General features: G+C 35.1%; 1 protein-coding gene across 1 annotated transcript in view; it reads right to left on the reverse strand.

The window, feature by feature from the left end:
- The window catches only part of SSBP2 (single-stranded DNA binding protein 2), a 362,795-nt gene that overhangs the window by 217,139 nt on the left and 128,222 nt on the right, over window positions 1–17,434 (reverse strand). The window contains exon 4 of the mRNA XM_011995571.1: window positions 4,166–4,250. Coding sequence (XP_011850961.1) covers window positions 4,166–4,250 — 85 coding nt within the window. The remainder of the gene's footprint in view (window positions 1–4,165; window positions 4,251–17,434) is intronic.

Raw genomic sequence — 17,434 nt, forward strand, 5'->3', positions numbered from 1 at the left:
ACACACACACACACACACACACACACACACACACAAATAACCTATTCTTGTTAGTACAAAATAGAGTGTCACATCATTATAGCTCTATCCATTATTTCTGGCTAAGTAACTATTACTTATCTCATAGTATACATTCCATCAAAGACACAGTACTTGAAATTGTGAGGCTTTTATTTACTTAAAAAAGATATAAACCTCTAATTTCAGTTGCCACCCCCATCAAAAGCAAGAGAACACAATAATTCAAATCTATAGTTTGGGGTAAGTGAAAGGTGAGTTTTGCTAATGATTTTTTGTTTCTTTCCTTCATACCCAAGGAAAAAGAATAAAAGTAAGAGATATATTCACTTTTCCAAGTTGCCCAAAATACAATCATTTTAAATGAAGCTGGATAAAAAGTAAAAAGTAAAGAAATGGCTATAAAAATGTGACTCTACAAATCTAAGGTATTTAGATACATTTTTACTTAAAAAAAGCTTTAACTTATTTTCTGTGATTTCTACATTTTCCATAGTAAGTTATAAATTTTATGAATCTTACATCTCCAATTACAAGTTAAAAATGCATGCTATTTTTGAAAGAATATCATGTTTTTTAAATTTTTTGGTACTACTGGCAGCAATCACAGGCAGTGTAACATCAGCATGAAGATAGTAAGGAATAAAGATCTTTCCATTATCATCTTTTCACATTTACCAGAAACTAGATTATAATTTAAAAATATTTCAGTGAGAGAGAGGGGCTTATGATGTTTGTTTAAAATACATACTTTGAAAAAAATACATTATTTTTACAATAAAATGAATTTTAAATAAAGTCATCCTGTTCTGTTTCTCTCTTTTCCACATTAGTTTCTTCATTTATTTCTTTATGGATTTCAGACATCCGTATCTATATAAAATTCTAGTCTTACAATATAAATAAATTCTGGAAATCTATTGTACAACATAGGGCATATGATTAACAATACTATATTGTATACTTAAAAATTTCATAAGAGGGTATATCTTATGTTAAGTACTCTTACCACAAAAGGGAAAAAATAAAGCAAAAAGGGGAGAAGAACTTTTAGAGGTGACAGATAAGTTTATGGCATTTGTTGTGATGATGGTTTCATGGGTGCATACTAATCTCCAAACACATCAAGTTTACACATTACATATGTACAGCTTTTTGTATGTCAATCATACCTCAGTAACGTGGTTAAAAATAAATTTTAGAATGGCTCAAAATTACAACTATTCAGTTTATGGATGTCTCTCAATATGTGCACATACAAAAAACAACAGATGTCTTTCATAAGAAATGCTAAATGCCTGTGCGTGTAACATGGTAAATTTAAATTTTATTTCATTAAGTTTTTAGTTTCCAATCTCAGAAGAGTGATTAGAACTCACTGAAAGATGAAATTTAATCTGTTTTAAAGTAACTTTCCTGAAAATGAAATAATTAATAATTGCAGATATTTAGAAAATACAGTAATATATACAGACAAAAATAAAAACCACGTATCCCAATATCAAAAGATAGTCATTTTAACATTTTGGCCTATTTCAAATTAACATAATTATTTATTATTTACCTCATTATGCCTCCAGTAATTCTTTTAAAAAGTAGTTTGTCAATATTCATTCAATCTTATAGATAGGAAGTAACTATAAAATAATAAGACTAATTTTAAACATTTATACATGCAAGTGAGCATTTTTAATGCTAAAAATGCAGCTACTGCAGAAAGTATTTTTTAGAATGCTTCCTTGAGTACTTTATGTTAAATTATTAAAGTATTTTAAAATTCAGGAGGTAAACATATTACCATTATAGAAGTAATTCTGTAATAAATTCAAATGCAGAATATAACATTCTAGAATTTTACCAAAATCTTATTGTTTGTTCCTGTGCTTTCCATTTTCTTCCCCAAGTCTTTCAAACTATTATATTTACATGTTAGAAATAAATTTGTTAATCATTTTCACAAATTATCTACTATTAAGAATTTAGGAAATCCTATTCATGAAAATTACCATAGAAGAAATTAATGTATTTTTTAAAAATCCAATTGTAATATAAAATCATGTAGGTCAAACTATCTTTTCACCAACCTGCAATTAAAAAACAAATCAGAGATGTATTACCATGAAAAGAAATTGGTTTTAAGATGTAATGAAAATGGCATCCAAGAATAAATCAAATCTCTTAAAATATTTAAATTAAAATTAAACATCTGATATAATGTGCTAATATTCATGATGAGTTATAAAATTCAAATACTGATTTTTTTCTAAACTATATTTTCTAAGGACCAAATTACATGGTAAGGGGTTGTTCCTCCTTTAAAATCTACTCGAATTTTACTCCTACCTCTGGCTAATGTTCATTTCCAAAACCTATTTAACTGTATTTCTAAAGGTAATAAATGTGAATACTTTGAAATTTTCAAAGTGTCTTATGAATGCAAAATGATGATGATGATGAAAGTGACTATGACAACAATGATGATGATTTATTTAATGCTTTTAGAAAGAGCTGCTAAATTAGTTCACTTTTCCCCTTAAGATCTCCATGTTGAACAGTAGGGTACATCTTTCTACAGAATGTAATTTTGGAAAAGTATTTATATGATTAATTTCTTAAAATGTAGGCTATCAAATATTGTATCTCCTTTAAGAGTAGAACACTGGCACTCTCTAATGCCATCTAGTTGTCAAAATTAGTGGAGACATCTCCCGTAATTGACAGGCCAAATCAAGGCATGCATCTCTTAGTGTAAGGAATAGATGAGATGGGGTACCCCACCCTATCCAATTCCTCATATTCCTCATGGGTGGATCTCTGCTTTATTTCTTCTGTCAATCAACGGTAAAAAAAGAAAATGAGGTTGTTCAGATAAATCCTGTGTCCTGGGCCCTGCCTTAACTACTTTTTCTCTACTTTTTATTTGCAGTAGCGTCCCTTTCACTCACATTGTTCCCAAGAGCTATTGTTCAGTGCCTATCAAGCTTTATGAGTACAATCAATGTCAGATGAGGTAATCACAAGCACTCTCACTTGAATAAGGTTAGTACACATTTAAAGAATTGCACAGTCCCTGCCAGGTAACCAAGATTTTCACTTCCCACAAGTCTGCATGCTCTTCCTCATGCTATTTTGGAGGGTATAATTCTTCTGTCCATTTCTACTCTTCAGTCTAAGGCTGAATTATTTTCCTTGGAGGAACAACGTCTTTTTTCCCTTTTGAGCGCTGGTTCTGGTTTTTAAGGCTTTTTACACAGAATGATGCTAGCCTCTACAAACTTCACAAGTATCCCTATGGTTAAGTTTTAGGTACTTACTATCAGTTATTTCCTCAGGCTCCAGCCCCAGTTCACTTCCTCCCAACCAGGAAAACTGGATTTCCTCCATCTTAAACTCAATCTGTCAGTCTTTTATGGTTAGTTCTGCAAACATGTTTTCCCAGCCCCTTCATAATACCATCTACTCATTCTTATCTTTACTGTTTTTTTTTCTTTTCACAGTTCTACTTTCTGATACTATCAGCTCTCTAAAATCAGATTTGCAGTTCTTCTAAAAACAATGCTCAAGCCAGAGACACTCCACTGCTGTTCCTTAAAAGTTAAAAAAAAAAAAAATTACATTTTCATTTTTGCACAGAATCTTCTACTCTCTTGTCTGGTATTTCCTTTAATCCACAATAAGTTTTATTTGGGGAAGTGAATTCAGTAAGGAAGATATTTAGCCTTATGATATACAACCAAAAGTTACAAAAGGAGAAGAACAGAGTATTTCTATATTTAATCAAAAATCTTATGTGCCAGGGAGGAATTTATCATTTACAGAAATCTTATAATGAATGTTTTAATAGAATAAAAAAATTACTATATATTTAATTTTCATAAAATCTGAAATTTCACAAATCAGACATGCTTAAAGATGAGAAATTTCTTCAATAGCTTAGAATTAGGCCTACGCTCTATCCTAAGCTTTAACAAGACTCAAACGTCCCTTTCTATTTCACATTTAAAGTTATGAGCCTACTCTTCAAGAAAAAAAAAGACCAACCAATTTCTTAAGTACCAAAACAACAAATGAGCCAGTGTATTTTTTAAGAGCAGTGGTTACAAAGAAAAATGACAGTATAACTTCGTAAAATTATATGTTAACTTACATAATCATGGAAGGCTTTTGCTTCACTTGAGTGTTCACATGTTTCACGTCTCTCTGGAGCTGCACAGTAGAGATCCCAAAATACACTAAAAAAGTAATCATGGTAGCATTAAGAAAACCATACAACACCAATATGGGAAATCACAATTCCAAAAGTAGAAGACATGTTTTTCTTTATACAAAATGTTTCATCTTCAGAACAGATATTTATTTGAAAGACTTAAATGCAGGCAAGTCTCTTCATGCAATAACAGTGTTACCATCTAGTCATCTTTCAGAAATGCTAAGTAAGACTTTCCTAAAAAAAATAATTTTATAGCAATAATTTAAAAATTGTCAATCTTATAACTGGCTGTTTACGTGATATAAAACACTTGATTGGAGTAGCTGTAATACTGTCCACTATTTTCCCATGAAGAATAGAAACAGTAAATAATATCCCAATTTAATAATTAAGGAATAAAGTGGTCCATTGATGTTTTTAAAGATAATTTTGTTGTTCAACTCATAGGCCAATACCCTGACCATTAAATTACATTGTTTAAGCAAATATATTTTCTTAAAAATGGTACATTTCCCTGCAATTACCAAAATAGTTTAGTAACTTTGAAAAGCCATCCTAATACCTCTTTTTTTCTCCTATTCAAGAACAGTGGGAAGTGAAGCAAACTGTTGGGGGGAAAAAATCATGCTCCTTACAAAACATATGGCTCTGGTCATCCTTCCATTACTAAATTAACAATGAGCATAAGCAAGGATTCAAAAATCAGAAAAGCAAATGTTTTAAAGTGTTGGTTATAAATAAAGGCAATTATAATTCTCAATAGAATTATTATTTTTATTCCACATTTCCCACTCTATAAAAGTGGAAGGTAGATTAAGACAAGTAGTTAAGAGCACAGGCAGTGGAGCAGGACACATCTGAGACAGAGTCAGACCTGCTGATTACCAGCTGTGACAGCCCTTGAGCAAGTTGCTTAAGGAAACACAATTTCCTCCTCTATAAAATGGGGTTTTTGAGAAGATGAAATTATGCCATATATGCACAGTGTCTGACATATAACAAGCATATTATCAATATCATCAACACTATAATTAATTTGCATAAAAGCTTAAAATGCATATATATTTTTAAGGCAGGTCACTGTGGTGAGGGCACACACGATGAGGATAAAACAAAACTTGGTAAATTGAAGCCAGACTTTTTGTTTCGACCTTCAAAGATTCATTTAGTCTGGATCTCTCTCTCTTCTCAGCTAGGAGAAAACATTCTGCAAGCCTTACAACGCAAAGTTAAGTTCATAATTCAGTAAAGTAAGATTACCCTCAGCGGGGAAAAATGTGAAAAATTGAGTATCGACATTATTTCCTTTTCAATTTCTATAATAAGCAGTAAATACAGAGAAAATAATAAAAATAAAATTAAGTAAATTTCAATATTGGCCGGGCGCGGTGGCTCACGCCTGTAATCCCAGCACTTTGGGAGGCCGAGGCGAGTGGATCACGAGGTCAGGAGATAAAGACCATCCTGGTTAACAAGGTGAAATCCCATCTCTACTAAAAATATAAAAAAATTAGCCAGGTATGGTGGCGGGCGCCTGTAGTCCCAGGTACTCGGGAGGCTGGGGCAGGAGAATGGTGTCAACCCAGGAGGCAGAGCTTGCAGTAAGCCGAGATAGCACTACTGCACTTCAGCTTGGGTGACAGAGTGAGACTCCGTCTCAAAAAAAAAAAAAAAAAAAAAAAATTTCAATATTTTCAGGAGAGTGAAAGTAGTGAAAGTTATAACTGAAATCCTTGCAGTCCTACTGGGAATAATCAGAACTGTAGATAAACAAGGATACAGCTAAAAGTTTTTCACCTAGATCAGGTGTGTTATGCATTACAGTGTATTGCAACCACGTTCTTAAAGAACTTCAAAGATCTTAAAACCAAAGTTTTGTAATGTGGTCTTAAACTGTATTTAATCAAAGAATATTATATGCAGTATTACATGACAAACAATATAATATCTCTGCTTCTTTCCTAATTTCCCTAATTTCCACTCAAGTAACAGAAGACCTCTCTTGAAAATTATTCCAATTACATTACTTTTATAATTCCATTGTAGTACTTTTAAAAGATTATCTCACACAATGGACTGAGGGAAAATAATTTATTGATTTATTGTTGGAGTATGCCCTAAGAGTTATTAAATAAACATCAGAAATAATTATTTCTAAATATATAGTTAAATTAAATATTTATCTTATAATAGTAACATTGTTCTACTTCTCTTTTTATGTTTGTCTTTATGGATTTACTGGAAGGTCAAATGTTTGTAAGATCAAGCTTAGAGATTATAAAACAAGTGACTAAAACAGGATAATTTTATAGGTGGTGTTTCTGAGAATCCTGTATTCCTTATACATGATCTTGTTTTACATAGGCAAAGAAATAGCTCCTTTAAAAATATGTCTCATGGCAAGCCTTGTGCTTGGTAGGTCCCATATTTTAGTGTCTAGGACAAGTGTGTATTCTTTTCCATATATTTACAATGTCTATTCTATCATTTTAAAGATCAGTAAATCTTCAATTTTAAAAAAGCCCTACTCATCAGCAAAGTTTCATAATTAAGTCTATTATAATCTAGGATATGTTATGACATTTAAATGATAAAATTAAAAATTAAATACAAATTTAGTTTTAGTGCTATGATATTCAAGTTTTAACACATGCCCCATCTATTTTATTAAACATATGTATGTTCTTCCTTCTAAGAATCACAGGTAGGAAAGACATTTCAAAATTTCATCCTTTTTAGAAAGTTCAATTATATTTTGCCTATTTATAAAACAAGGTTGAGAATCCCTTATCTGAAATTCCAGATAAGGACCAGAAGTGCTTCAGATTTAATTTTTTTTTTTTTTGGATTTTGAAATATTTTAATTATACTTATACTTAGTGGTTGAGCATCCCAAATCTGAAAATCCAAATTCCAAAAGGCTCTAATAAGCATTTCCTTTGAGTTTCATGTTGGCACTAAAAAGTTTTAGATTTTAGATCTCAGGTTTTCAGACTAGGATGCTCAACCTATATTGTGACTGGTATAATACCATCCTAATATTTGAGAACAATTGGCCATATCATAACATCAACAACAAAGGCTGCAGTAAGACCAAAATACATTATTTTAGTCCACATTCTGCAATTAATCCATGCTTGGTTTTGTGAGCTAGTAGACAGATTACTTAATTATAATGTTATAGCCTTATTTAGAAAATAATGAGGTTAAAACCAGAAGATTTCTATAAACCCTTCACGAATAAAAAATGTAAAAACTATTTTCTTCTAGTAATACTCAAATATGCATTAAATACCTGGTCTATATAATATGCTGCCATACACTACCCGAGAAAAAAAAAAGATATGTAATCCATGGCACAAATGTAACTGTTGGTCCAAAACTAGTGATGAATTCAAAATTGCTTGCTCACTTGCCCGAAACTGCTCACTTCACCTAGATATAGAAGTTATATAGCATATATAAAAATTTCACTAATATTTTTAACAAATGCTTTTAGCTGATATCATGACAATGTGATGATTAGTATACAAAAATGTAGACTTATCTCCTAGAGAAAGAAGTAGGCCTTTTAGTTTAGGTAAGTTTCATAGCAATACTTGATTTGTGCTTACGTGGAAGGATTTTACTGATGTATTTTAGTAAGCTATTCTGACGATCCACTGTACTTGTTCCTTGATCTCCAAGAGGGCCAAGGTCAGAAAATTTTGAACCTCCAAAGATGCAGACTTTGCCTCTCTACAACCTGAGATGCTGGTGACTAAGGAGCTTCTCAGTTCCTCTAATCCTACAACTATTAAACATGAAAGCAGGCCGGCGCGGTGGCTCAAGCCTGTAATCCCAGCACTTTGGGAGGCCGAGACGGGCAGATCATGAGGTCAGGAGATCGAGACCATCCCGGCTAACATTGTGAAACTCCGTCTCTACTAAAAAATACAAAAAACTAGCCACGCAAGGTGGCGGGCGTCTGTAGTCCCAGCTACTCAGGAGGCTGAGGCAGGAGAATGGCGTAAACCCGGGAGGCGGAGCTTGCAGTGAGCTGAGAGCCGGCCACTGCACTCCAGCCTGGGCGACAGAGCGAGACTCTCTCTCAAAAAACAAAAAACAAAAAACAAAAAAAACCCATGAAAGCAAATATTATCCTTGAAATGTATTGGGTTCATCATCATGAATAATAATTCAGAGTTTTATACAGTCTCTTTATTCCTAAGCAGAAACAAGTGAAAATTTTATATTTTACAAATGAAGACAGAGACTGAACACAGAGAAGCAAATCTTACAAAGTATTGAAATCTTTTATCTTATATCATTTATTATCATTAAAATCTTCCCCTTATAAATCAAGAGAAAATACTGCATTCCCAAGTTGAAGATTCTCATCCAAACACTGTATCTCTTTCTATTCCTGAGGATGTGAGTTGAAATGACTTAGGTAGCTTGCTAATATCTCAAGGGAACACAGAAAGCGAAATGGTTGTCAGAGAAGTCTACAAGGGTGAATAAACATGCCAGATGTGTCCCAGAAGATGGAATGCTAACATAATTATACAACTTATGCCACTGGCCAGATCTAGGACTACCTGAAAACAAAAATTTTTTAAAAGACAAAACAAAACAATAAAATGCCATGGAAAACAATTTTTCTGAGGAACAAGCCACGCTGTTACAAGTTCAAGTCTTAATAACCAAGGAAGTCATTTGTCTTCGTCCCAAAAATATATCAATGAATGTTAGTTACTGACAGTCTCTATTAAAGAAAACTATCCATTAAACAGTTTCACATGAAATGTGTATGTACCTGTTCTTCATCTTAGAACCTCCCCAAATGTATAACTTGTATTAATATAATACCTTTAAAAATTGAAGTATTAAATTTTGCTTCATTTTTATAAAATTCTCACAATACTCCTGTATTAGAAATAAATTTCTATTTTAAAATATAATAAAGATAGTTACCATTATTGACTAAGTACTATATTCAAGCATCGTACACAAAGTATCACATATTCAGCATCTAATCCTTCTAATTATTATCCCCACTTTGTAGATGAAGGAACTGAAGCTTAGATTAAATTAGATTAAATAATTTGCCTAAAGTCACACAGTGGCAGAGCTGGGCTTGAGTCTTTTAATTATTACAGTATTTTGCTTCTAACATGAGTGTGGTTTTAAGAATTCTTAATGCAAGACTCCTTATTCTGATTGTGGGCAGGTTTCTACAGTTTCAGCAGTCTGAGCAGCATCAACTATCGTAAGAGTGGGATGGATACCTGTCCCAGATAAGACAGTGAGCACATTGTTAGCCTACCTTTGACCCCATGCCCCAGCTCATTTTCTGAATATCCTATGGCAACCACCCCCTTACCCTATATGCAGCTGCCAGGGATTCGTGGATGTCTCAATATAGACATGACTCAGAAAAGAAAACTTTTGAGTCCCATTTATATACACTGCCTGGAATTAGCCACTCACAATGCTCAAATGGGAAATGTAATTAATGACTTATTAATAGTGGGACACTGAATTCTGCTCTGTGATTAAGAAATATCTGTTACTGAGATGAGCACTGGTTACAATTCAGGAATTTGAATTCTAACTCTAAATGTGACCTTGGGCAAATAGTTTTTGATTTATGTAAAAAGAGAAAATAAATGTTATGTATTTTACAGTGTTTTATACAGAGACAAAGACATGACATACACAAAAGTAATTTTAAAAGAAACTTAAAGGTACTAAAAATATTACAGAAAAAGTCTCATATAGCTAGTATAGTGAAATAAAAAGAAGTTTTCTAATTAACTTGAGTAACATTTGCCTCATTTTTCTTTCGAGTCCTTCACATTAAATGAAGATTCCCTCAGTTTTTTACAATGCTCTCTCCCCACCAAATTTTCCTCTGTTTTCCACATGCCTTCCTCTTCTTCCATGCTGAATTTTAGTTTTATTCTCTATGGCCTATGTTTTTCGCCTTCTCTCTTGCTAATACTTTTCCTCCCTTCTCACTCTTATCAGCCTCCTCCTTAGCCCCGTTGTTACCTACACAGTCTTATATGATGCTTAGTTTAACTCAAGTCAAACAGTTATACCTTGCCTGTTATAGAAAAGACACAGAAGATGAGTAAAAACCAGTAAGCCAATTATAAATATTATACCATTCTAGTAAGCTAGCTAACGCCATTGCACTTGTTTTCCTGTGGGTATTTGGTTATTCTTAGCTATACCTGATATTATTCATTAGGTTCTAAAAAACTAGAGTGCTAGCATGCTACAAGATTCGACTTTCCACTGCCAGGTGAAAAAAAACAGAATTCGTAGGATAATCTTACATTTTAATTTATTTTCTCTACAATGTTATATATATTTGATTTCAAGATATAAATACAGGGAACCAAAGTCACTTTAATAGGTGCTTTATATTTTTATTTTATTAAATAAAAATGAGGTATCGGCTGGCATAGGCTGGTTGCAGTGGCTCATGCCTGTAATCCCAGCACTTCGGCAGGCAGAAGCAGAGGAAGGTGGATCTCGATCCCAGGAGTTTGAGACCAGCCTGGGCAACAGCAGCAAAACCTCATCTCTACAAAAAAATACATTAAAGTAGCTGGGCATGGTGGTATGCTCCTGTAGTCCCAGCTACTCAGGAGGCTGAGGCAGGAGGATCACTTAAGCCCAGGAGATGGAGGCTGCAGTGAGCTATGATTGTGCCACTGTACTCTAGCCTGGGTGATCCTGTCTCAAAAAAAAAAAAAAAAAAAAGATGTATTTGTCTGCTTTCAAGCTGCTAATAAAGACATACCTGAGACTGGGTAATTTATAAAGGAAGGAGGTTTAATTGACTCACAGTTCAGCATGGCTGGGGAGGCCTCAGGAAACTTATAATCATGGCAGATTCACATGGTGACAGCATGGAGAAGAATGAAAGCTAAGCAAAGGGGGAAGCCCCTTATAAAACCACCAGATTATGTGAGAACTTACTATTTCTAGAATAGAAAGGGGGAATCGCCCTCATGATTCAATTACCTCCCACCAAGTCCCTCCCACCACACGTGGAGATTATGGGAACTGCAATTCAAGATGAGATTTGGGTGGGGACACAGTCAAACTATATCAAGAGATATGAGAGTTATAAAAGGCATCGTATCAAGAGTTATAGTTTCTACAATTAAAACTTGAAATAGAAAGTTTTTAAAAGCCTATGTTTTAAAATTGCACAAGTAAAAAAACGTATTAACATCAGAAGAAAGAAGCTTATTGGCATTTTTGTTTCTGGAACTAATGTAAGAGTTGGGAATGTTTAACAAAAAGTACAAACAAGAATTAAGTTTTCAAAGGGGATGTGATTCAGTTAAATGTATTATAAACTGGGGTACTGAGCATGGGGTAAACTAAAAAGGAAAAGAAAGTGATTAGGGAAGTCACATTAGAAACAAGGGAAAAAAGCTCCAGAAAGTAAATCACATAAATTTCTCTATCCTATATTAAAGGCAGAAATTCCCCTCTTCCATTCTGAGGTCTTTGCCTCTCGTCTCATTGGTACTTTATTCTGCTTATTTTGCATATGTCATATGTATCTCTTTTTCATACATCTTCAAACACTCCCACTCTTTGCCAACTTTTCCCCTGAGTCTACTAGTCTCTGCCTCTTTTCTCAACCCTCTTTAATCCATCTTTTTTTTTTTTCTTTTTTTGAGACAAGGTCTTGCTCTGTCACCCAAGCTGGAATGCAGTGGCGCAATCTCGGCTGACTGCAGCCTCCGCCTCCCAGGTTCAAGCGATTCACCCACCTCAGCCTCCCAAGTAGCTGGGATTAGAGAGGCACACCACCACACCCAGCTAATTTTTGCATTTTTAGTAGATGGGGTTTCACCATGTTGCCCACGCTGGTCTCGAACTGCTGACCTCAGGTGATCCACCCACCTTGGCCTCCCAAAGTGCTGGAATTACAGGCATGAGCCACCATGCCCGGCCCCTCTTTAATCTATCTTTATGTTGATGCCAAGTGAGTGTCTAAAGCCACAAAACTGATCACATCAGGGACCCCATTTAAAATCTTTGGGCTATAGTCCCAAATCCTTAATATATGCAGGACTTCATAATCTGTCCCCTGCTTTTGTCTCTTTATATTTTATCACTTCCTAATACTGGACTTATAGATGAACTCGTCCATACCAAACTACCTGTCATTACTTGAGTGTATGATCATCCCTTTTGAGATTTCACATGATTCCTCGCCCCAATTACCCTTCTCTCACTCAACTTTCAGCTCAGCTCAGATTCACTTTCTCTATGATGCCTTTTCTAACTCTCCCAAACTGAAGTGAGTATTGTTCCTGTGTTGCTATTATAACCAGTACATATTTCTTTTTTAAGTTTATTTCCAACTTTATAGAGGTATGATTAACAAATAAAAACTGTATATATTTAAGGTGTACAATGTGAAGTTTGGATATACATATACTTTGGAAAATGATTACCAAAATCAAGCTAATTAACATATTCATCATCTCTCACACATAATTTGTGTGTCTGTGTGTGTGTCTGGTAAGAACACTTAAGATCTACTCTCTTAGCAAATATCAAGTCTATAATACATTATTATTAAACCAGTAGCTATTTCTGCCTTAATACTTCTTTTTTTTTAAGACGAAGTTTCGCTCTGTCACCCAGGCTGGAGTGCAGTGGCGCTATCTCGGCTCACTGCAACCTCCGCCTCCCAGGTTCAAGCCATTCTCCTGCCTCAGCCTCCTGAGTAGCTGGGACTACAGGCACCTGCCACCACGTCTCTTATACACATCTAGATGTGTATAAGAGACAGGGTCTCATCTCTGATGTAAAACCTAATTGCAATAATATATTTGGCATTTGGATATCTTTTAAAATATTCTATTAAAAAATGGAAATGAGAAGAAGTCTTAAAATTAACAACTGGTCCATCCAGCAGGGACTCTTAGGTTGAGCAAATGAGCAAGCAGTAAGTTCTTGAAGAATACATGTTATCCTAATCATGTAGACCTCAACAGCAGCAACAGCTTTCCTGGGCAACATAAAAAGGCAACAATTATTATAGTCCTGAATCCCTAACCTAGAGCACAGATTATGAAGTCCAGGTCAAAAGAGTTAAGGATAAGAAGGTCAGGCATCTGCTGGATTTAAAGCCCATGGTAATGGCTAGCTAAACACAATAATCAGGGCAGCTTAAGATCTGGGTATTTTTCTGAAAGATGAAATCCATAGCTCTCATCAGTTCTCAGAGGACCCCATGACCAAAACTATTCAGAATCATTGATTTATATAGATGAAGGAGGCACCTCAAAGACTATGTCAGTAGCTTTAGGGGAAAAAATATAAATCATTAAAAAACTATACCTATATATTTTGCATGTACTAGATTTAAATTGAACAAATATAATCTAAAAATACTTATGTGCCCATTACTTATTTATTTGATATCTCCAGCTAAGTACAAATTAAGTTACTTAAAATACCAACGCCATGGAAGAAGGGATCCCCTGAATCTAACAGCCACAGAAGAAGAAAAAAAAAATGGCACATTTAAAAGCTGCACCGTCTGACAGCTGAGGTTAAAAAAAAAAAAAAAAAAGCTACAGAAGCAAAAAGCCAAAGTATTGAGTAAGTTATTATCAAACACCTACAGTGTAGGAATAAGTTAAATTCATGAGAAAGCATGTAAAAGAGAAAGAGGTGCAAGAAACAAAAATTAATGCTATAATAGAAAACTCTTAAAATCCTCACTTTGTTAACCCACTGATCCAAGAGCATCAGACTCCTAAAATGGTCTCTTATGCCATTTGTAGACTTCATTGGAAACACACAAAATGAAAAGGTGTCAACAGGTGAGGAGACTCAATTACATTTGGAAAAAAAGTTAAGTATTGACTGGCTAGATCTGGATATCATAAATACTGTATAAAAAGACAATTTGACTTTTATACTATTATACAAAATGCCAGTCTTACACCCCAGGAAAACAGCACAATGATGATGCTTAACTGTAGTGAACCGTTGGAACAACTCTGAACCAAAAGACCGCACCTGTTCCTGCCCTACATACATGAGACAAACAGGGGAAACCCACAACCACAACTGACCAAGTGTGGGTTGCACTCACCACGGGACTTCTAGTACGGCATGCTTTCAGGAGAAAGATTAAAAACACGACGGCATTAAATAACGTTCCAAGGAAACCACGTGCACGGCACTCGGAGAGATTTTTTTCTTTTAAAGATGCTAAGAGATGAGTGTATATGGTATTGAGTAAGAAATTATTTAATAGAAGAAATAGAAAAAAAAAAAAAAAACCACCTAACTTGTCCACGCAAATACATGGACTACCAATTGCTGCTGCAGAAAAGTCACATTCCTGGGCATACTGGCGTCACTATGCATTTATAAGCTACAATATTAACTAGGATTTAAACAATGCCTGTCAATATTTTATGTGTGCTCCTACTCAGTTCTTTCTCTGGGTCTATTTAGAATTATTTCAAACTTTTCTTTAAAGACTATCCTTCACTCTCTTAAAAATTCATCATCACCATCATCACCACCACCACTACCCTCAGTACCCTCATGTCCTATTTTGCAGAGGGAAAAAAAAGCTATCAGAATAAGAACTAATTTTTTTGAACCCTAGATCAATTTGACTCATCATCATTTTACAGATGGTAAAACTGAGACTGAAACAACAAAATCTTGCAGAAATGATAAGTAATGGAGCTGAGATACTGAATCCATATGTTTTCCTTTCTCCTTGCCTCATCCTGCATCTCCACAAACACCATGAACATATTGTAGAAAATTGGGAAGATAGAAGGGAAAGCTCTACTTACAAGTAATAGAAATACTTGCAGAAAAAAAAAAATTCATCTGCAATCCCACCATATTAAAACAAAATTATTTTTCTTTGTTGTTACTCTTAATGCCCATTTATGCTACACTGTACATACAACTATGTCCTGCTTTGTTAAAATGTCTTAAACATTTCTTTTGTCATTATATAGTGTTCATCATAATTAAATGTGTAATAACAGCCTAAGAACAAATGTACTATAATTTTTATAACCCTTCCTTTTATTTGCACATTACCTAAACTTTTCTTTCATTTCTATTCTGTCTTCTATTCCAAACTCTCTTCTAGTCAAATGCAAAATACTCCATGGGACATTCCTCATGCATTTAGACAGTGAGTGGCAGGATTGAGGAAGATATGACATTAGGGGTAAGGACCTTAATCTAGGTTCCAGAAATTGTGAAATTCAGAAGGAAAGCCCTATGCAAACATTCCAGATTGGCAGGAGGCAGGGACATATAAGGAACAGTATTTTATTAGGAATAGAAGAAATGAACTTCTTGATACCAAACCTACAAACGTCCCTGCATCTCCTCTTGCCACAAGGGTACAGATAGTCCTCTCCCCTCTCACTTCCCAGCATTTGTGCTTTGGACCTCCTTCTCTCAGGCCTTGTGTGGAGTTTTAAACCACTAAACATCTCCTCTCCCCTTGTATCTTCAGACTCTGCCCCTCTACTGTCTCCTTCTCTTAAACACTAAACATGCAAATGTCTCTCCCATCTAAAATGAAAAACTTCTCTCTCTAATCTATACTATTCCTCCAGGTATCATTTCTCATCACAGATGAACCTTTTTAAAGAGTTGACTATATACCATTTCCCACTTCCTACCTTCAAAGTCACTTCTCGATCTGAAACATTCTTGCTTCCTAGCCCATTACTCAGCTTTATAAGTCATTGATGGCCTTTCCCCAAATCCTAAAAGGACATATATGTTCTGATTACTTTACCTTGCAGTCACCGTTGTCACTACTGACCTTTCTTCTTCCTTCTCGAAACCCTCACTTATTCTTGTTTTCTATTATGCTACACTCTCCTGATTTTCCTCCTACCTTTTTAGCTGAGCCTGTGTCTCTCTTTGTTTTGTTTTTTTGTTTTTTGTTTTTGTTTTTGAGACAGTCTTACTCTGTCACCCAGGCTGGAGTACAGTGGCATGATCTTGGCTCACTGCAACCTCTGTCTCCCAAGTTCAAGTGATTCATCTGCCTCAGCCTCCTGAGTAGCTGGGATTACAGGTGCCTGCCACCAGTGCCTGGCTTATTTTGCATTTTTAGTGGAGACAGGGTTTCATCATGTTGGCCAGGCTGGTCTCGAACTCCTGACCTCAAGTGATCCACCCGCCTCAGCCTCCCAAAGTGCTGGGATTACAGGCATGAGCCACCATGCCTGGCCACTTTCTTTCTCCTTTACAGCCTCTTCTTCCTCCTTATTCCTTGGATGTTAATATTGCAAGGTTTCTGTACAAGGCTCATTTTCCTCCCCACTCATGGGTAATACCACTCAACTCTCTCTCTCTCTCTCTCTCTCTTTTTTTAGAGATGAGGTCTCACTATGTTGCTCAGGCTGGGTTCAAACACCTGGGTTCAAGTGATCCTCCCACCTCAGCCTCCTGAGTAGTTGTTACTATAGACACGCACCACTGCACCCAGCTTCATTTCTCTCTTCTTTAAACATCAGACCCATGTAACAAGCTGCCTGCTCAACATCTCCACTTGGATGGCATGTATTTCAGTTTCAGCACACCTAAACAGCTGAACTCTTCACCAAATCCTACCACTTCTACTTCAAGCTTATATCCCTCAAATCCTTCCGCTTCTCTTCCTCCCCACTGATGATACACTAATTCAAGTAACCATTCTCTACTCCTTACCGCAAGAGCCTTCTAAGTGCTCCTCTATTTCTGGACTTATTCCTGTTCCATCCATTATCTATTCTATAGAACTAGAGTGATATGGCTATGGTTGTAAACCTAAAATAAAATTGTAAGGTCCCCCAACCATCTGAATGGACTTCCTCCTTGGCCAGGGCACTCTTAAAATTTAACCTGAAAGACTGCTTCAGGCCATGACAGGAAGTGGGAGTGGGACTTGCCTCATTATACTCTCCAGTGTTAACATCAACACAGTCCTTAAATCTGATAAGAAGCATTTACAATCTATTCTCTCTGAAGCCTGTTACAGGCCTCATCTGCATAATAAGAAATTTGCTTTCCATAATCACTTATCTTAATCCAGACAGTTCTTTTCTATTGATCCCAGGTCTTTAGATAAAGTCAACCAACTGCCAATCAGAAAATTTTAAAATCTATCTATAATCTGGAAGCCCCCGCTTTGAG

Source organism: Mandrillus leucophaeus, unplaced genomic scaffold, assembly GCF_000951045.1.
Source record: "Mandrillus leucophaeus isolate KB7577 unplaced genomic scaffold, Mleu.le_1.0 Scaffold491, whole genome shotgun sequence".
NCBI classification, from domain to species: domain Eukaryota; kingdom Metazoa; phylum Chordata; class Mammalia; order Primates; family Cercopithecidae; genus Mandrillus; species Mandrillus leucophaeus.